At 37.1% G+C, this 21609-nt stretch overlaps 1 protein-coding gene across 1 annotated transcript in view; it reads left to right on the plus strand.

The window, feature by feature from the left end:
* The window catches only part of CCDC146 (coiled-coil domain containing 146), an 82472-nt gene that overhangs the window by 26684 nt on the left and 34179 nt on the right, over positions 1-21609 (plus strand). The window contains exons 2-3 of the mRNA XM_067316787.1: positions 12201-12283; positions 18740-18949. Of these exons, the coding sequence (XP_067172888.1) occupies positions 12201-12283; positions 18740-18949 (293 nt within the window). The remainder of the gene's footprint in view (positions 1-12200; positions 12284-18739; positions 18950-21609) is intronic.

The following is a 21609-nucleotide window of genomic DNA, read 5'->3' on the forward strand; positions in this document are numbered from 1 at the left end:
CAATCTCAGTATTCAGTTTAAAAAGTTACTGTGTGCAAAAAAGCTTAGAAATATGAGCCAGATGCAGTCTAAACGTTCTGAAATCCAAAGCCAATAAAGAAGTAAACAAGCAGACAAATCAGCTTTGTAGTTCAGACCTCTACAAAATGCACATATGCGTTTGCTCCAAATTTCGCATATCTGTGAAGCTTCATCCTCACATACACACAGCTCTTTAGAAGAGCGTGTGCCAGTTACCTGGCAGTAGTTTGATGGCAGGAATGGCAGCACTGTTGCTAAGACCCTGGAGCAGATGATCCTTGTTTTCTACTTCTGTGTGGAGAGTGATGCAAGTTCAAGCTGAGCTCCCTTCTGCACTGTTTTAGCACAAGCACATGCTCAGTTATGAACTTTGTTCTGAGCAATGGACTGAACTTGAGGAGAAAACTTAAGTTCACTTAGTGTATTGTGGCTCCAAACTTTTGTCCAGATAGTTTGGAAGTACCAGGTGCAGGCAAGCCAAGCACGAACAGATATCCCTAGCTCAGCTCCTCTAAAGGATGATATGGATGCTCTGGAGATTGATAGCCAGCAATGTGGATAGAAACGCAAGAGTCATGACATGGGTTCAGCATGCTTATATCTGTTCCTCCCTTTGCAATGTAGACATAGCCCATGAAACGTGAAAGGGAGGTACAGTGTTGCTGTCTCCCCATACTAAGAAACACTTGAGCTATTTGGTAAGTGTCCAGACAGTGTCGACTCATTGAGGGTTTTGACAGAGGACACAAAGCTTCCTGTTCTATGAGGAACATGTATTGTTTTTCTTCCCTGAGTGTTTAAACATTTAAATAATATCCAAAAGAAGTAAAAATAATTCCTCAAATAAACAACATAAAGAGCAAATTCCAAACCTCACATAGCAGCTTGGCAAGAAGAGCTACTTGCCAAGTGGCTAATATTATACTGAAATCCTGAGTATATACAAACAATAAAATACATTAATCCCTTGATATTTTTCTGTTGTGTCCTATTATGAGACAAAAGACTCATTTGAGGAGACGTTTGAAATAAACAACATTAATATAAATTACTGGATTATTCTGTGTGTTAAAATAACTGTGAGTGTAGTCATAATGTCTTGTTATAAATAATTACACAACCTACAGCTTAGAAATAAAAGGTGGAAAATACCATTACAGAATCACAGAATCCAGACCTCTGGATCCAACCCCCCTGCTCAAGCAGGGTCAGCTAGAGCAGGTTGCCCAGGATTGTGCTCAGTCAGGTTTTGAATACCTCTAGGAATGGAGACTCCACAACCTCTCTGGGCAATCTGTTCCATTGTTCAACCATTCTGACAGCGAAGAAGTGTTTTTTTCTGTTCGGAAGGAATTTTCTTTGTTTCATTTTGTGTCCATTGCCTCTTGTCCTATCACTTGACACCTCTGCAAGAGTCTGGCCCTGTCTTCTTTGTACCCTCCCATCAGATATTTATACCCATTGATAAGATCCCCCCTCAGCCTTCTCTTCTCCAGGCTGAACCGTCCCAGCTCTCTCAGCCTCCCCTCATATGAGAGATTGTCCAGTCCCTTAATCATCTTTGTAGCCTTTCCCTGAACTTGCTCCAGTGTGACAATGTCTTGTCACCTTCCCAGGGATCGAGATGAGGCTCACCAGCCTGTAGTTTCACGGATCATCCTTCTTGGCCTTCTTTAAGATAGGAGTCACATTTGCTTTCTTTCAGTCCTCAGGAACCTCTCCCAATCATCATAACCTTTCAAAGATAATCAAGAGTAGCCTCACAATAACATCAGCCAGCTTGCTCAGCACTCGTGTGTGCATCCCATAAGGTCCAATTGACTGTGTGTGTCCAGTTTAAGTGTTCCCTAACCTGATCCTCCTTCACCAAGGGTAAGTCTTCCTTCTCCAGACTTTCCCTCTGGTCTAAGGGACCTGGGATTCCTGAAGGCCAGTCATAGTAGTAAAGACTGAAGTGAAGAAGGTATTCATTACCTTATCCTTTTCAGTGTTACCAGGGTCTCTGTACCCACTACCAAATCCTCCAGAATCCTGACCCATAAGCTCTCATCTGGCCTCTCACCCATCCCCAGGCAGAGCTCCATGCATTCCCATTGCTCTCACACATAAAGGATGACTCCCCCTCCTTGCCTTCCTAGCCTGTCCTTCCTAAAAAGCCTGTATCCATCCGTCACAGCACTCCAGTCATGTGAGCTATCCCACCATGTCGCTGTGATCCCAATCAGATTGTATCCCTGCAACTGCACATGGACTTCTAATTCCTCCTGTTTGTTCCCCATGCTGCATCCATTAATGTACAGGCACTTCAGATTATTTTGTTGAAGTTTAGAATACATTTCAGTTATTTTGCAATATCTGCAGACATAATTAGAAATGTGTGTTAGCTCCATCATTTCTCTGAAATGCAGAGATTTTAGGGAATGTTAAAATTAAGTCTTTCCTAGGAAGCCTTCAGATGTTTCACTTTCATAATGATTATGAGTAACTGATATTAACACAGTACGTGTTGTCTTGATGGTGGCTATATTGATCTTCCATACTTTTCACAGTGTGTTTCTTGAGAAGCATGCAAAGCCCTAGACCAATATTCAAATTACATAATCTTACTCAGTTTGAAATTTGGCTAAATTCTTTTCATTTCTGGAGAGCTCCAAAATAAGACATGAAAAAGACATAAAATTCAAAACTGAGAACCTTATAGTTCTTAGAGTTTTCAGTACTATTATTTCATGGACTTTCCACTGACTGAAAGAAACAAATTTATTTACTCTTTTATTTTCTGGTAGAAAAGCAAAGCCTCAGATAGCCAAATAGCCTGGAAAGATGCAACAAAGTTAGAAGTTTACACTCAATGGAGTGTAAGGTGTTAATCAGTTAAAAATAAGTGTAAGTAAAAGAAGGGGTAGCTTAATAGGATAAAGTAAACATAACAGAAAAGTTATATTGAAAGGGAAAGATGCAAGTCAACACAGTAATAAGATACACACTTTTTATATAATTACATTTATGGGAGTACAAGGAGAAAGCAAAAAGAAGTTGCCAAACAACCACCTACTAGCATCCAACTTTCCAATAATTCTTCATTTAAATACAGAAAATTTATTTTAGTTTACCCAGATGATCTATCAATTTTGGGTGTGTTTAAAAATTTGTGGGGTCCCAGTTCATTGTATAATAAGAAAGAAAAGCTAAGGAAAGGAGAAAAGCAACTCACATGGAGAGAGCTCAGAAGACTCAACAGTTTAAGAATAATTATGTGACTATATTCAAAACTCCAGGCTTGAGATCATCCACTGCCAGTATAACAAAATGACCTCAATTCTTTCCAGAGCGTCATAGTTAACACAGGACTGCAAAAGACCTGTCGAGCACACAAGTTCTTTTTTTCTCACTTCTCCATCTTCATTGGTTCTTTTTCTTGTTTTCAATGTAGCAAATTATTAGGATAACTAAAGAGAACTACCATTTTTCTTATTCCAGCAACATGAGCACTTACAAGCAACAAAATGAACTGTGGATGAGCAGCTACAAATGAACATCTTAGGTGGTGGGCAGGGTGTAAGGGGAGGTGAAATGTAACTTCTTTTTTAAACTTGGGATATTAGTCTTGGGATATTGTCTATTAGGCAACTTTTTTTACAGAAATATGTGACTATTGCAGGTCCAACAGACCAGATTAAAATTATGAAAATTATCACAAACCCTGATTTAGAAATTTTATGTTTGCTTGTGTGTGTGAATGTATGTATATATGTAAATACCATTGACTATTTTATCATTAGTTGTTTTATTTGTGTGTTCTTGAATGATGACATTTTTAAACTAATTTCCAAGAGTACTTGCCAAGGTTGAAATCTAGAAGGTGTAATACTCATCACAGTCACTGCTGCCAAAGTATACTGTGCTTTTTAATTAACACTAGGGCTTCTTCAAGCATAGGTTGTTTAAACCCAAGCATTCTTACCAATAATAAAACAAGTTAGGAATTTCCTGTGTTGAATTTCTGTGTAGCAATTGTTAGGAATTACAGTAATTCATCTTCTCCACAAGTGGAGTCTTGTGTTACATAGGTAAGATGGGTCATTTTGAGGGTTGTTTTTTGAGGGGGAGTAATCTTTGCAAGACCCTGGGCACCAGACTTCCCAGGAACCTAGGGATTTTAATGCTGACTTTACGAGATGTGAAAGCTCTCTGCAAGTATCTCTTTTCTGGACTTCAGAGGTGTTAGATACCTGGTACAAGACATCTACTTCCATACCATCCTCTGTCATGCATATTTATATTTTTAACTACTTTCTTACATAAATTATGTACTGTACTGAAATACTGAATTGTTTGATACAAGAATATTTTTTTCCATATGGCTTTTTACATACTATGGCTTTAGAATTTGCCAGAACATGAGTAAAAAAAAAATCTTCAAAAATTAATTCCTGTCATACACAATGCCTTTCAGTCATTATTGGATGTTTTTGCCTTTTCTGCAACCCTATATCAACTTAGAATTTTACTGTCATGATGTAGCAATATACATACACCTGAACCATGGATTTCTCAGATTTTTTTTAATATCTGTTTAAAGCCCTTCTTATTTCTATCTCCTTTGATCACTGATGCTTCATGAATTTCCTTGGTTTCCCTTATCTATTGCCTTCAAACTTTAACTTATACCATAATTTAGCTCAATTTACATCTTTTTCCCCTATCCTTTATATGGAGAGATTTAGTTTTTTATTGCTATTATACCTCAATTCAATCACAGTGGCTTTTTTATCTCTGGGGACTGTGGTTTTACGGCCATTTATTAAGAACCAGTCAGACAATTCTGAACTTCCATTAAACCTTCTTATATTAAAATTTATGTTCCTAGATGGGTATATTAAAGCTGCTTGCAGCTTTGGAATGCTAGCCTTTTAAAGTTTCTATAACTACTGCTTTATTTATAAATGCTACCTGACCAGGATCATTGTGAGGTGGACTATCACTAATTATTTAAACCAGCAAATAACTTTTTTTGCTCTCAGGATGAGTTATGACAGACCCTAATATCTTTGTAGAAAGTCCATCTTTTGATATATATTTTAGTAATATGTACTGCTAAGCTTTGTTAAACATTTTATATGAAAAGATTGCCTCCAAAATCAAACTTACTTTGGATTAGGTGAAAATTATGAGGGAAGTGAATATTCACTTAATCCATTTCAACTGGATTTTTGAATTATTGTGCTGCATTTTAAAACATGGCTGTATTAATGTTCTTTATATTATTTTTATAATGGATATTATGAAAATAGTATTGATTTTATTTAACCCCTCATAGATATAATAGACAAACATTTTTACAGAATTAAGATAATCAGATCCAAGTCAGATGCAGTTTTTAATTATACTGGTGAATAGCAGCAGCAGGACTAGTCTGTATTTACACTATTGCAATGATTGCAATGATCAGACTATGTGTCATAGTTCTTAGTGATAAATGAAATGGAGCAGGATCTTTAGAATTTGACTGTAGATATAGCTTAATAAAAGAAAGTGTGTGTATACTTGTGATTTATATATATTTGTGTATTTAAACCTCGATATATTTAACTCATGTTAGCAGTCTGTAATTTTTACCGTGACATAGCTAGGAAAGAGCCCCATAAATTAAAGTGTGAAGGCTAGGAAGCGTTCTATCTATGCCCATAGCCAATATCACTTAGCGATATAGAAGTAAAATCATTATGCTTTTTCTCTATTGCAATTTAAGAATGAATTTTATTACTTATCCTATGTTAAAACATGCCCGATATGTTACTAAAGACAAAGATGAAGATAATTCAAATTAGATCGAATATCAAAGGAAAATATGACTCATCCACTGCAAACATCCAGAAATAGAGGTAAAGAGAAATATTTATGAATTCCAGTTCCAATTTAGCTTGCAATATTTAAAAAAGAAAGCTAATGCTGTGCTTGAGAAATAAAGCTGTGTAACTATTTTATATTATGGCACCTGGTTGCAGGAATTTTTATACACTTCTCTGCTAAATCTGAGATCCAAATGTGAAACCTGTAGTTTAAAGAGGCAAATGGCATCCAAAAACTCAATAAATGCATATAATGTTTCCAGTAGACTTTTTCACTGTTTACACCAGTGTAACTCCTCTGTCTTAAGAATAATTAATATTTTACACTCTACTACTTTATAGGTTCTATTAGAAATATTACCCATTTCCCTGATTTCAGAATAGAATAAGTCTGTGAGCCAATGGAGGGAGGACTGTTTACACAGAATTAAAAGGCAAATTAGGGCATATCAGGACTCATGACAGTATTTGGGGTAAATTCTAGAAAATATGGATATCTGGGACGTGTTTTCCCTTCACAAAAAATGGCCTTCACCTAAGAATTTTAGTGTCTTTTGCAAACTGTTATTTCTTCCAAGATATTACAAAGAAAAGTTATTTTGTATTGATATATATGCATCAATATATGCTTTTTTCCTTGCACAATTCCATATTACCTGTGCAATCTGCAAAATCCAAATAGAATTTTTTTTCAATTTTATGCAATTAACCATGCCTAGTACAAATCAGTGGAAAATGAGAGAGTTAAGGCTGTTTGTTTTCATTTTATTACAATTATTCTGGATTTATTCTACAATGTATTTGTTAATCATATACTGGCTAATCAATTCAGAACCTTAAATTTCAGCTAAATTACTCAAAGTCTAATTTTTTTTTCCTGTTGGCTATTGTACTGGCTATACCAGATTTTGTTAAAGGCTAAATAGGACCAGAATGCCCATTATATCTTATCTACCATTCAGTGGACAAAATCCACTGTAAGCACAGACACACAAAATTAGTGGCATGATTTAATTTCTGATTCCAACAACTTCTTCCAAAGCCAAATGGATGCAAACAAAAGAGCAAAAGGTGAATTACTTTATATTTTACTTTGAAGGTTGCATGGTAAGACTCAGTATTTCAAGCCATTAGTTAAGTAAATAATGTTTTTTCATTATTATTATATCTGTTGTGGTGATCCGTGATCAGTGATCTTTGATGTCACTATCGTAATTGTTTTGGGGCGCCACGAACCATGCCCATATGAGATGGCAAACTTAATCGATAAACGTTGTGAGTGTTCTGACCGCTCCACCGACTGGCTGTTCCCCCATCTCTCTCCCTCTCCTTCGGTCTCCCTATTCCCTGAGACACAACGATATTGAAATCAGGGCAATTTTAGTAACCCTACAATGGCTTCTAAATGTTCAAGTGAAAGGAAAAGTCGCACATCTCTCACTTTAAATCAAAAGCTAGAATTGATGAAGCTTAGTGAGGAAGGCATGGCAAAAGCCAAGATGGGCTTGCGCCAAACAGTTAGCCAAGTTGTGAATGCAAGGGAAAAGCTCTTGGAGGAAATTCAAAGTGCCACTGCAGTGAACACACGAATGATAAGAAAGCGAAACAGCCTTATTGCTGATATGGAGGAAGTTTTAGTGGTCTGGACAGAAGATCAGACCATTCCCTTAAGCCAAAGCCTAATCCAGAGCAAGGCCCTAACTCTCTTCAATTCTATGAAGGCTGAGAGAGGTGAGGAAGCTGCAGAAGAAAAGTCTGAAGCTAACAGAGGTTGGTTCATGAGGTTTAAGGAAATAAGCTGTCTGCATAACAGAAAAGTACAAGGTGAAGCAGCAAGTGCTGATGTAGAAGCTGCAACAAGTTATCCAGAAGATCTAGCTAAGATAATTGATGAAAGTGGCTACACTAAACAGATTTTCAATGTAGACAAAACTGTCTTATATTAAGAAGATGCCATCTAGGACTTTCATAGCTAGAGAGGACAAGTCGATGCCTGGCTTCAAAGCTTCAAAGGACAGGCTGACAGCAAGAGAACTAGAACTGACAGCAAGAGAACTAGAATTAGAAGTGAATTGCTGCCATCTCATAATAAAACTTTAACGGATGAGGAGTTTGCTTCTTATGGATGAGTATTGAAAGTGGTTTCTTGAGATGGAATCTACTCCTGGTGGAGATGCTGTGAACATTGTTGAAATGACAACAAAGGATTTAGAATATTACATAAACTTAGTTGATAAAGCAGTAGCAGGGTTTGAGAGGATTAACTCCAATTTTGAAAGAAGTTCTGTTGTGAGTAAAATGCTATCAAACAGCATCACATGCTACAGAGAAATCCTTCATGAAAGGAAGAGTCAATCGATGCGGCAAACTTCATTGCTGTCTTATTTTAAGAAATTGCCACAGCCACCCCAGCCTTCAGCAACCACCACCCTGATCAGTCGGTAGCCATCAACATCAAGGCAAGGCCCTCCATCAGCAAAAAGATTATGACTCGCTGAAGGCTCAGATGATGGTTAGCACTTTTTAGCAATAAAGTATTTTTTAATTAAGGTATGTACATTGTTTTTTTAGACATAATGCTATTGCACACTTAATAGAATACACTATAGTGTAAACATAACTTTTATACACACTGGGAAACCAAAAAATTCATATGACTCACTTTATTGCAATATTTGCTTTATTGCAGTGGTCTGGAATCGAACCCGCAATATCTCCGAGGTATGCCTGTATATCCCCACAGATGCCAGGTCTGTGATTACAAGCCAGGAAGGCCAGATCGGCTTGTTTGCATACTATGGAATAAACAGTAAAATATTCCAAGGGAATATTTTTTTGTTTACTGTTTCCTAAATAGTTCCACAACTACACAGGACAATTTTTTTAGAATAGCTATTGTTCTTTAAATTTGAACTTTACCTTAATCCAAGATCATTTTCAGTTGAAGATAAACACATGTCTGTCTTGCTCACTGGGCACATCCAGTCTTGGGTAGTAGCAATGCTTATGCCTCTGCTAAAAAACATTGAAATATGCAGTAATTTTAACTCACACTCAAATGAGGAAGATGCAACTTTAAGAGAGAAAAGACATTTCTTGAGAAAGAGAAAAAAGTTTGGCAGGAGCACTCTCTGAAAAGTTAGTTGAGACCAGGCTGCATCCTAAAATTTTGTTGGTTAAACAAAAGTAATTTGGCTTTGTGTTGTTCCTGTAACTCAAGAGCAAATCCCATGTAAAAGTGTATAATCAAGGGTAAATTCAGGTGAGTGTTGTGTATGGGTAGATGATATCGCTTGTGCATTTTTCCAGCTTTTAAATAAAACTTCTTGTTTGAAGTAGGCTCTGTCATTGTATGACATTAGTCACAAGTTTCCAAAGAAAGAAATATAGATGTCCAGTCAGACGTGTAAGGTAATGATTTAGATTTGTCACTCCAACTGTTGGAAGCAGTGAAAATTCAGTCCTAGACAGATAAGAGCATTAGGGCTGGCCTAATTCAAAGGAGGTGCATTTAGGTACAGTGTCTATAATGTCTTTAGTGACTGTATATTTAAGATCTTAGCTCTTTATAGATCTTAGCTCATCCCTGGTTAAGCTAGTGTCATCCACCTACAGTTGGCAGGAGTAAGCTACTGTTTCCTTGCTATTGTATTTGTTTCTATATCCCATGGCAATAGGTTAGTTCCATGCGTTCACCCCTTGCCATTATACCCTATATAAAAGAAAATCTGTCTGCCTTGGTCGTTCAGCCTCCTTATTGCCTGTTCAGGCTGTTGCCGTTGAGCTAGAGGATGTTCTGTAGCCACAAGAGGAGGCTTACTTCTGACTGTCAGTAGCCTTTGTAGAAGACAGAGTGACAAGTTATTTCTTGACCCTAATTCCATCCTAAATATCAGTGGGAACCAAAGTCATTCTGGCTAGAAAAATGTTTACTTCTTGGCCCACCTGATGGTAAACTGCAAGGACTCTGTCCTCTCTGCCATCCGTTGAAGAGCGTCTCTGGAAGCATGAGACTGCTACCCATCTTCAATATCTTTTGCAAAGAGCTAGTACTCATACTCCGCTGACTGTGCACAACCATAGTTCCAGTGTCTGAGTGGGTATCTGTTGTCATTCCAATCCTGTCCCTAATTTCTGTTATCAATACTCAGTGTATTCAGGGACTGGAAATCTACTGTTTGTCAGCATGATAGAAATGTGCAAGGCAAGAGTCACAACTTCTATTCCTGTTCTAGGCATTCAGTGAATTGCTGGGAGCATCCATTGATTCAGGCAATATAGCTTTTGTAGTTCTTTTTATTTCCACATCGCCCTGTGGGAAGGCAGACTTAAATGCATTGTGTATCTATGTATCTTAGGCATCATCTTTCATCTGGGCTTATCACCACAAATACAGTTTTTCTGCAGTTGGTTCAAGCTTTTCCTCCCTTCTACAATCCTTCCCTCCCACAATTAGCTAGTTCTCTTCCCCTCAAGTTGTAGCCTCTTTCCTTCCCCTCTTGTCATTCCCGCTTCCCAAGAATCTTGGAACAAACAGTGTGCTGGGATTTAATAACAAAACCTGGGATCAGGGTAGCCCAGCGCTGACTCTCTGATGGCTCTGCAGCTAAACTTGTGATAACAAGGATGATCTTGTGATGATACTTTTCACAGAGGTCTCATCCCCTTTTGACATGCTGGTTACACTAGCCATACAATCTCTCTTCTGCAGTCCCCAGAGCTGGATGTCTTCACTCTGCCATATCAACATGGAGCTCTTAGCTCTGAATTGAACTCAGAAATTGAACTGTGAAATGCTTCAAAAGTTTATGGATATAAAGCACACAGCTTCAAGGCCAAATAAATTTATTTCTGCAGGAACATTGTCAAACATGGCCTGCGTGCAGTGAGAAGCTAAGCAGTGAGAAAAAATAGAACTTACAGGTATAGTTCAAGAGGAAGGACAATAGTGAGACACCACTCAAACAGGAAAACTATCCCTCCACATGAGGCTAATAAGTGGCCTCAGATGGGAAATATTTGCTTTCTTGCAGAAGAGCTAGTTAGTAATGTGAGCTTAATTGAGCAGTATCTTTGGTTCATAAAGCATGCCAAAATAAACATTAGAGAGCTGTTTATCTTTAATCTCACACAAACAAATGAAAGACAGATCTGCTTTCCTTTTCTCAGGGCTACAAAAATCAAAGATAAGCTTAGCTGCCCTGAAATCTTTTGCAGCAAATCTTAAAAAATTAAGTAGCTACCAACAAAATGGATACTTCCATTAGCATATTAACTTAAATTCTGCTTCCTGACCATAGGATTTGTCCTGGACAGTTTCTCCTGGATATTCAAGAAAGGGGCATCTACAGAATAGCCCGCATATGAATCTCTTACATTACCTTTAGTTCAGCCCAGAAGGAGGGCCTTTCTCTGGAAACCTTATCAAACATAAGGATTGAAGTATGACTTTTGGCTTCTTTGGGTACTGTAATAACTTTGTTTCTTTGAGATATGCACAACTGCATTTCTTGGCAGGTTCCCATAAAAGAGATTGCTGATTTGGTATGCTGCCCCGAAAGGCTAGATATGGACTTTTGTAGAGCAAGACCACCTCAAGTTTTTAAACTGGATTTACATGGTTCTTCTTACCTATAACCAAAAGAGGGGAAGGAAGGGTTTTCTAAAGAAATATCCTAGGAGATAGTGTCATATTGCTGTTGTGATTTTTTTCCCAGTGGCAAAACTGGGCTCTCTGTTGTATTTCCTATTTGTATCAAGAAAGACTGGCTTTCCTCATTGGCCCAAATTACCTCCCTCAAGACACCTGAGGAACCACCTAAGAAGAGGGTAAGCTGCATCACATATGTATTGTTTTTGTAGTAGTAAATATGTGGAGTGGTTTGCTGTTGGTGTTTGCCATGAAGGACCTGCACAGGCATGTAAGGCAATGAGCTCTGTGACCTGGAGGTGATCTAGCTTGAGCCAAGCTCCTCTTTTTACAACCAGATTTGAACCATCATATAAGCAACATGGAAAACTGATGACTTAGGGCCTGAACACAAAGTCAAGAGAGAATTATCATGAAATATCAATGTAGAAGGGAGATCAGAAAAGAGATAGGAGTGCAGGCAATACTGTAGTTATGACAGATACAGTCTTTATACTGTTTTGTTTATGCTTTAAATTCTTAGGTAAAAAAAGCATTTTTCATCTGTGTATTCCATTTGGTATGTCACCAAAAACTGAACAAACTAAGAGGCTGCCAACAATAGTTACAAAACTTTTCAGCATAATGAAAATGTTAATGCTTAATAAATTTTATAATTGTCTGTTTCCCTTCCCTAGCTATTTTCTTCTGGAAAACTTCCAGGCAGCAAAGTAGCTGAGCTGAAGGCAAAGTACGCCTTGCTGCATAAGACTGTGATAAGGTACAATATTTACAGATTTCTAAGGGTATCTTCCCTTGCTTCATTGCAAATATTTGATTTGACAGCTTATCCTCTGCCATAATTCTGTTGTAGACTTTGTTTCATTAGCCAAAGCATTACGTATTTAAAGTAAATTTTCCCTAATGCTGAGGCCTAATTATCATTTAAGGCTTTCTTACAGTGAGTGTTGTTAAAGGGAAAGCAAGAACACAAGGATGAAAAACAGTTGTGTTTAATAGGAAGATTCAAGGTAATTGAAATATTTCACTATTTGTTTGAACAACATCTTTATTTTTAATATAAACATAATAATAGTGGCAATGGAATGAAGCACAAACTAAAACACACAATATGCAAGTTTAAAATAGAGAAAGATATATTTGAAGAGCATGTAGCCAAAATTATAACATATGAAAAGACTGTGAACTGCAGAGCTAACATAATAGAGAGCAATTGAAGAAGGTAAGAAGGAAAGAGAGACTAAGAAGGAAAATGAGACTCTTCCACATCTAATTAGGTGTGAGTTTTATTCTCAGAGAATATTCACAGTCACATTAAACAGGACTACTAACAAATTTAGAAGGTTACATCCTTAGCCTTCAAAGTATAAATCAAAGTCTGAAATTAGATGTGGTAGCCGTGAGTCTGCCTTGCCCTGGTACCTCACTGAAGGACAGAGAATAGAAAGGAGGGGATGGGGAAAGACCATGCTGGTAGCTCTATGCCAGGTTTGAGCAGGAGATGTGTGGAAGAAAAGGAAGAGGCAGGGACAAAGAGCGGATAGATAATACTAGGCTGAACCGTGCATCACAGAACATAAGTATAGTATTGTAGATATTACAGTACTAAGGTAGTATTTGTGCAGAATAATTTTGACATTATCTGTGGTACACCCATAGTCATCAGTAAAATCAGCATCATGATACTCTTGTAAAATTTCTGTAATATGTACCATAATATCCACCAATATTTCAGCCCAGTTTCCTTGACAGTCCACTTCAAAACCTTTATGGCAATTCTGCTTATAAGAGAACAATGATTCTTCTATCATTGAAGCTAAGGACTAATTTAAGGATTCTAAAACTAATTCAAGTCATACCTCCTCACTTGAGTTATGCTGAAATTTGGTCTTAGCAATCTGAATAGTGGAAAGTGATAAGTAATGTAAAGTAATTTGAAAAGGGTTCCCCAAGTGCTGAAAACACAGTTTTTCTTAAGGCTGACTGAGTCTTCTAATTTCTTTCTTATAAAATTGGTATAAATTATAAAATTTTCACAAATCTGGTTGTGTAAAAGGTCATCTGACTTTTATTCAGACTAATGCATGGTAAATACTTTTGGGAAGCAAATTGAAAATGGTATACCTAAACCAGTTCAACTCCCTAGAAAGCGCTCTGTGCTGATGATAAGTTCAGTATCTGTTTGTACTGTTGTTTAAAGTCAACTGAGATGAAACCTTGCCCAAATTCAGAAGGAATCACAGCTCTGAAGAGCAGGAAACACAGTGAAAGATTCTTAATTCTGTCCCCTAAATGATGACTTAATGCTCAGAACTAAACATATTATGTGGATGTTGGATTAGTTGATTGAAAAGCTTTCTACCATGCCAGTGCTCACTGAGCTGAAGGAGACATGTAGTAGCTGTGAATTGGACTGACTTTCAGCCAGCGTTCATTTGAAACCAGTCTTTGGCTGGAAAAAATATAGGCATGTTACTACATATTTGCTTTTAGATAGTTATAAAGCATTCTTTTATATAGAACATTCTTATATAAAGACAATGTCTTTATATATCTAATGAGTGGGATATGGCCTGAGGGAGAATGGGAAAGACTCAGCTGTCTTTTCTCTCACAAATAAAACTACTGTAAACACAGTGCACCACAAATAAAAAAAAAATTGGATCATAGATTACATCTCTCATTCTTTTCATGCTTCTCGCAGGAGTGCATATTTGCCACTCTTCTGTAGGTCTGTCAGAGAGGATCACATAACATTCTTTACCTAGATGTTGTCATATGTCAGAGCAAAATGCCAATGCATAACTGAGTGCTAATTCCTATGGAATTTCTCTTACTGCTGGAAGAAACCAAAGGAAATCAAATATCAAAACTGATCGTGATTTCTGGTATATTTTGAGGACTTTTCTGACATCAAAGGTGGGATTATCTTGCCCATATATTAACATCTGTAGACATGAACATCTAAACTAGTTATCTAGAGTCCCTTAATAAATCAAAAGAAATAGAGACAATTTATTTCCTCCTTATACAGACGTCTTCAAGTGTCTGTTTTTCCCCACCGGCTATAAAGGGAGTCCTGATGATAAGTTCAGTATCTGTTTATACTGTTGGTTTAAGTCAACTGAGATGAAACCCTTCCCAAACTCAGAAGGAGTCACAGTTCTGAAGAACAGGAAACACACTGAAAGATCCTTAACTCTGTCCGCTAAATGAAGATATGGTACACTCATGACTCACAGATTTGCCCTTTCACTTGTACTGAGCATGACCCTTTGTGAATGTTTATAAAGCATTTGTCCTGTTCTTACAATCAAACATTCACAGAATTAATACTACTTTTTATTTTTTAGTTCTTCACCCTTACACATGCAGTACAATTCTATGGGGCAAGAACTTTGTTTTACATATTATGGTTGAGTTTCGTCTCTTCCCTGGTTAATCTCCATGACGGAATGTTCTTTATGTCCCAGTGCTGCTATTTGCCATGTGGAAATAAATGATGCTGGATGAGGTCTTCAAGCTCTGTGTGTACCTCTTCCCTTTGGTCACATACAGAGGTGCCAGGGAGAAATTCTTATATGCCTTAAGCAGCATAGCTCCCTGTGAGTGGTTAATATAACAGTTCTACCAAACTACTGCAACTGATCTCTCTGGTATACAGTACAAATGTGTGTAATGTAATGATTGCAACTAATATGTATGCAGATAATTCCCAAGGCTATCATTAGAGTAAACAGAGGTAAGAGTGTATAGCGTGGCCCTTTACTTATTGGTAAATAGTGGTCCTTTATTTCTTGGTTTCAGTTTTGCTTAATTTGACATTCCAGCAAGTCACGAGATGTCACCTGGCAGATGACAACTTCAACACATTTCTTCAAGGTGTTGAATTTGTGCTTGCTGCATAGCTGTAAGTCTGGGCAACAGACTGTCATCTTTTTCTGGTGCTGTCTCATCTATCCACTTTGCAGTGAGGCTGCACCTAAAGCTTATGTACCTGAGCTCATATCTGGTCCCTGAAAACCATTTGCTTTTGCAATCATGTGGTCCAATCTTGAATTTTTATTTCTATTATCTAAATTTAGGAACCTAATATGAATATCCTCATGCACCAAGCTATAAGAACATCAGATAACAGTGATGGTTCATTGACAGTTTGGGAAGCTTATCTTCTTAAGACAGCTGCTGTGTTTTTCTTTTTTGATATGTGCACTAATATTTATGTTACATTATTAATCACTTCACAAATCTGAAACCTGCCACATCAGGCAACTATTGGACTGGCCAATATTAAACCAATTAGACACAAATTAAAACAGTTTAAGGGTAGCTTGCTACCAAAAGGCTGCTGCAGCCTGTTTCTGGGTCGTTATGGATTCCTTCATTTGCATTGCCTAGTGTTGTAGGATAAGGGTAAGACTCCTCACAACAAAATTCTGGAACTGTTCTCATCACTACTGCACTGCGTGATGCTCTGACATCACCATTCTGTTCTAGCTGTATTAAGAAAAACCACTGATCTACAACTGGAGTAGCCTTAGTATCCATGAGGGTATCCAACTAAAGTATTTATCATGCAGTGAGTTTCTTTATTTATCCTTGGATGACCTGCCCTCCACAACCTGTCATGTTCATCAAATGTTCCCTTCCACTCTCTCTTACACCCTTATGTATTTGTGTTCTGATTCAATAGCAGTGCCGTCCAGTGGCAAGAACAAACCAGCTATTATGTGCTGGATCCAATGGTTTGTTACTAGCTGGATGAATGCAAAGAACATGCAAAGTAGAAAGTGCCAGTGCCTAAACATATTTCTACATGTTAACTCAGAAATCAGTCACATTGTCTCTTGTAATATACTGCAAAACTATTTATCAGCATTCAAGCTAGAAGGTTGCTGTGAATTTTTAGATAAATCTCCAGAAAGATGTAGATATATCTAGAGCTACAGCACTGCTAGTGCAGTATTAGTATGGAGAAAAGCACAGAGGAAAGCTTTATAAGTTACTGAGTTGCATGGATACTTGCATGAAGATTTGGCAAGCAAATTTTTGCATTTATGGGTTTCTAGATGTGCACTTTGTGTCGATGTCCAGTTATGTCCTCATTGCTTTCAATAGTCTTCAACTGTCTTCAAGACACCTTCACATGAAAACGTATTGGCAACTATGGTGGACATGATCTAGTCTAGATCCAACACTTAATTCTTATTTCAATTTTTATCTTTTTATTATCTTGAAAAAATACAATTCTAATAATATTTTATGTTTTTAAATGAGTGCATATTGCTGCAATCATTTATATCTTCTCCCAAAACAGTGTACATTCTGTATGACTTACATAAGTTTTAACTGTTATATAAGATCTTGCACAGACATCTCAATTTATTCTATCATTCAAAAGTTAAGATGTAGTTATAGCAACACTTGAAGTTATTTGTTCGTGATAAAGACACACTCTCGTTTCCTGTTGAAGTATGTGGCTTTCTTATTTTCTAGCTTAAAAAAGGAAGTGGTTGTCTAAGTAGAAATGTTAGATAAAACAAAACTTTTTCTGCTGTTATTTCAGCTATGTTTGTGCAGTATAATCAGTTTGTTTTGTGTTTTTATAGTTACCATCTCATTTGAACTCCTATTCTTTGTGATTTTTATGTATTCAGTTGCTAAGCTTATAGTATATCCACAAATGTCATCTTTGAGATAAAATTTGGTACAGAGATTCTTAATATGGGATTTTATAAATTCCTTTTTTTTAAAAAATACTACATTGCATTATATTTTTAAGTAAGAGAGGGCAACTAACAGAGTTCTTTATTCTTCCACATCATTTGTGGCTAATTTTAGTATAACATTTTACAAAACTTATAATGTAGCTAATATTCAGAAGGAATGCACAATGATTTTATGATCTATATCATAAAAACTAGGTTTGTATGTTATGCATTGTATATGAATTTTCATGTTGTAGTTCACTTTATGACACTTCCATAATAAGCAATGTATTTAACAACAGTCTTATTCAAAGATCTGTATATGCAAATATCACAATATAGGCTCCTAAGTATACTATGAAAAACAGTCTTCTAACATTGTCAGAATATTACAATTCATTGTTTCTGTGAAGGTGGACTTTGGTAATGCAAGTGAGAGCAGAAAGTTTGTCAATTCTACGAGTCTTATAATATGTTTCCACAGCAGTCCACAAATGTAGTTGCAGCTCATGTATCATTGAATGAGCTACTTCGTATGCTGATAACACTACAGCAATAGCAATATGCAGTTTAGAGCTAGGTAGGCGTCCAGATATTTACTAAGAACTTAAGAGTGTTTTACAGCCCAGACTTGGCCTTGTACTGTTGAATACTTCTCTGTTATTGGTCCCCACACTGATTTAGAGTTAACTGAGATATATTCCCCTGAAAGGCAGTTGCACCTTTGGACTAAAATGTAACCTTAGCTTTAAAGAGTGATAAACATTCTAAATTACAGATAAGGGTCCTTGTCTTTGTTCTTCGAAGGACAGTAAACCTGGGCCAGGAGGGAGGAGGATGCAGCATTTATTGAATAGGAGTTTTGCTATTGATTTTAATTGTTTGGGATTTCAGCCCTAGTACCGGCTTTCATCTCCATATTTATCTGCTTTCTCTGCCATAAAAGGTCATGAATAAGTGAGAGGGCCTTTTTTTCACATGTCGAGAAACATGAGATGCCAGATCTTTGCTATGTGCTTACTGAAGCTAGGAACTAAAATACTGATTGTGTTCATTCATTCAGACTATTCCAGTTACTGGGAATATCTTCCATATAACCCACATGAATAGAGTGACAACCTGAAACCTATTAGAATAAAATGAATCACCTCTCTCTGCTTCTGGGAGGTGCTAGATAAATAAGTTGGTCTAACTAACTGTCTTTCATCTGGTTAAAATTAGATGAGATGAATCCCACCCCAAGTCTAGGCATGCAGAAAAAAAAACCCATAGCAGACTCTACTGTTCTCATAGGATCATAGGATCACAGGATAATTCAGCTTGAAAAAGACCTCAGGAGGTATCTAGTCCAACCTCCTGTTCAAAGCAGGGTCAGCTGGTCAGACCAGGTTAGTCAGGACTTTATCCACTCTGGCCTCGAAAACCTTGTATTAAATATTATAGTAAGATACAAAGCTTATCTCTTATGCTTCTTATGGCCTAGTTCTAACTGTTTCTATTTAATGTAGTTCACAGGAATCTGAGATCCAGCTGTTGCAGGAAGCCAAACATCTTAGTGTTGAACTGGAACAGCAGCAACATGAACTGGAAAAAGCAGAACAGTTCCCTGAAGAATCTGCCAGTGAAGCTTCCCGAATGAGGCAACAACTTCTTAAATACCATAACGAGTGCAATGCTATTAAAGAAAGAGAGTATGTAATTCAGTCCATGGTGGAATGGTAGGTGATAACGGTCAAGTTCTGTTTATTTTGCCATAGCTTGTCTAGAAAGATAATGACATAGAATATAACCCAATTTTCTCTACATCTTGCATGGATATATTTCTTGATGCCTATTGTTAAACAAACTGCCACGGACTTTCCCTAGTAACAGCAACATTTCAGTGATGAATAAAGTTACTCTGGTGTGTAATTTGTAGATAATTTTAAATTTAGAGGGCCTGTGGTGTCCTTTGAAATGCTATGTAGCTTCTACTACATTACATGATTGATGTTTAGGTAGGCAAAATTAATGGAAACAATTCTAGTCTAAGACACCTTTGGGACAGATGATTAAAGTATCTCAGAGACCTAGTGACAGGGATTTTATTGCAATAATATCATAAATAGACACAACACTATTTTTAACATCAAAAACATACATGATTCAAGTTTCTCTATTCAGGTGGTTAAAGAGGGAGAAGCATTTGTATCCTCTCGTATCTGAAAAATGAGATAGTGAAACAGGCATATGCTGTGGAAGAAGGGCATACCTGACATTTCTATAAAAGGCTAACAGGGCAGAATGTACTTGATATTGTATATATTTTAATTATCTGAATATATGTGTGTATTGTGTTTGAAATTTTATAGTAAAATTACAACCAGTAGTACTGCATTTTAAAAAATGTATGCTTATGGAAATGAACCCACATTTTAATTTTGTGGAATGCTTGCTATTTTTGTCCATCTTCAACCTGTCCATTGGCATATAAATCCAAATAAACAATGTCAGCAGCTCAGCAGTTAAAGCTATTTTTCTACAAGGAGAGCAGGAGCACTGGAAGAACTGCATAGAGAAGATATTTCTGGCAGTTCTTTCTTGATTTTTTTAGAGCCAAATGCTTGCTCTAAGAGAAAAAGAAACTTGAGAAAGAAGGAAATTGGGAGTGGGAGAAACAGAGAAACATGGAAATCATCTGGAAAATATTATTTGCTATGAGATAACTAAGCAACATGAGTTTCCTGAAATAATTGTTAGATACAGAATTTATCGAAATTTACAGGAAGTCTAGAACTGGGCTCTTCAAGTATCACATTTTTTACTCATTTCCCCTTAAAGCTTACAAATATTTGTGACTAATTTTGCATTATTTTTCCAAAAAATGGTGGGGTTTTATGTGTATTTTTAGGAGATATTTACTCATGCTCCATTTTCTTCCTTTAATCAAAGGGAGATTTCTATGTCCCACAGAAATACAGTTTAGATATTGTTTCAATTACCTTTGCACATTTCTGTATTCATTCTTATATATGAATTATATATATTATCTAGTAATTTAAAAATATACTGTCACACTCTGAAAAATGTTCTTTCACATTAATAAGAATCTTCCTCTGTTTGGTCTTATGTACTGCATAAGATCAAAAAAACAGCTGTACAGTCAGACCAGAAGTCAATATGGCTCAGTATCTAAGAGTGACCAAAAGCACAGCCCATTTGCAACGCGTGGATTTTGTGAGCCAAATACAGCACTGTATTTAGTAATCCTCAGTTGATCCCTCTCCCTTGAACTACTTCTATTCCTCCTGAACCAATTTAAACTCTGGTGTTTGCAACATCGTGGGCAATGAGTTCCACAGCTTAACTATCCAAGAAGTGCCACCTCTTGTTCGTTCTGAACCTGACTCCTACCAGCCTCTTTTCATGCCCTGTAGTTCTTGTACTGGATGAGAGAGTGAACAGCTGATCCCCTGTTCACGTTCCCTGCTGCAGGACATTTTGATAAATCTCTATCATATCTTATCTACTGTCTAAATGGAAGAAGCACAGCTTTCTTTACTGCTCCTTGTTTGGAATCCATTTCATGCCTGGCGGTAGTATTGGATCTTATGCACACTGTGGGCTGGGAGCGAGGAGGATGTGCCCTAGCTACGTATGGATTTGTTTACTGGGGGAGAAGATACTACTGGCCAGAAATCAGAGGGATGTTGATGTCAAAGTAACATAAAACGAACAGGACTGGCAGAATAGATATACATGTGGCAAAGGAATGAGGGAATGTAAATGGGGAAATGAGTAATCCACTCTGAAGTAAAACAGGGAATGGATGCAAATACGTTTGTAAAGAAGGGATGGGTTTGGTGTCTGTGAAAGACACTGGGAACGAGTGGGCAGAATAGAGTTGTGCATAGTGGTTGATCTGCTTCTACACTGAAGTAAAATGAAGATCTGCATGTCTGATAGCTTAGTGCATGTGATAAGGTTATATTTTCTGAGATATATCTGCATGGACAGTGTCAAAGAGAGAGGGCAAAGTATATGTAAGATACTGTAAGTTTGCCACTAAGTGACCACTTGGTTTCTTTCATATCTCAGAAGGGTAGAATCACATGGTCCAACCTTCTTGGCCTGGATCTCTCGGGGGCAGTTTCCCTTGTTGTCCAACTGTGTCCAGCTGTACTTGGCACTTACAAGAAAACTTCTCTTTGGGAATTATGACTAATGGCTGTTTAGTCTAAAAACAAACATATCGGTTATTTACCTCCATGTGTATAGCAAGCAGGGAACGTGGCGGGGGAAAAACGTTTGCAGGAATTGTCCATACCTCTCATCTATTGCTTTATTCTTAGGAATATAGGGTAAGATCTAATCTGCTTGGAAGTAGTCCGGAGATGAA

This window comes from Apteryx mantelli, chromosome 1 (genome assembly GCF_036417845.1).
Source record: "Apteryx mantelli isolate bAptMan1 chromosome 1, bAptMan1.hap1, whole genome shotgun sequence".
Classification (NCBI taxonomy): Eukaryota; Metazoa; Chordata; class Aves; order Apterygiformes; family Apterygidae; genus Apteryx; species Apteryx mantelli.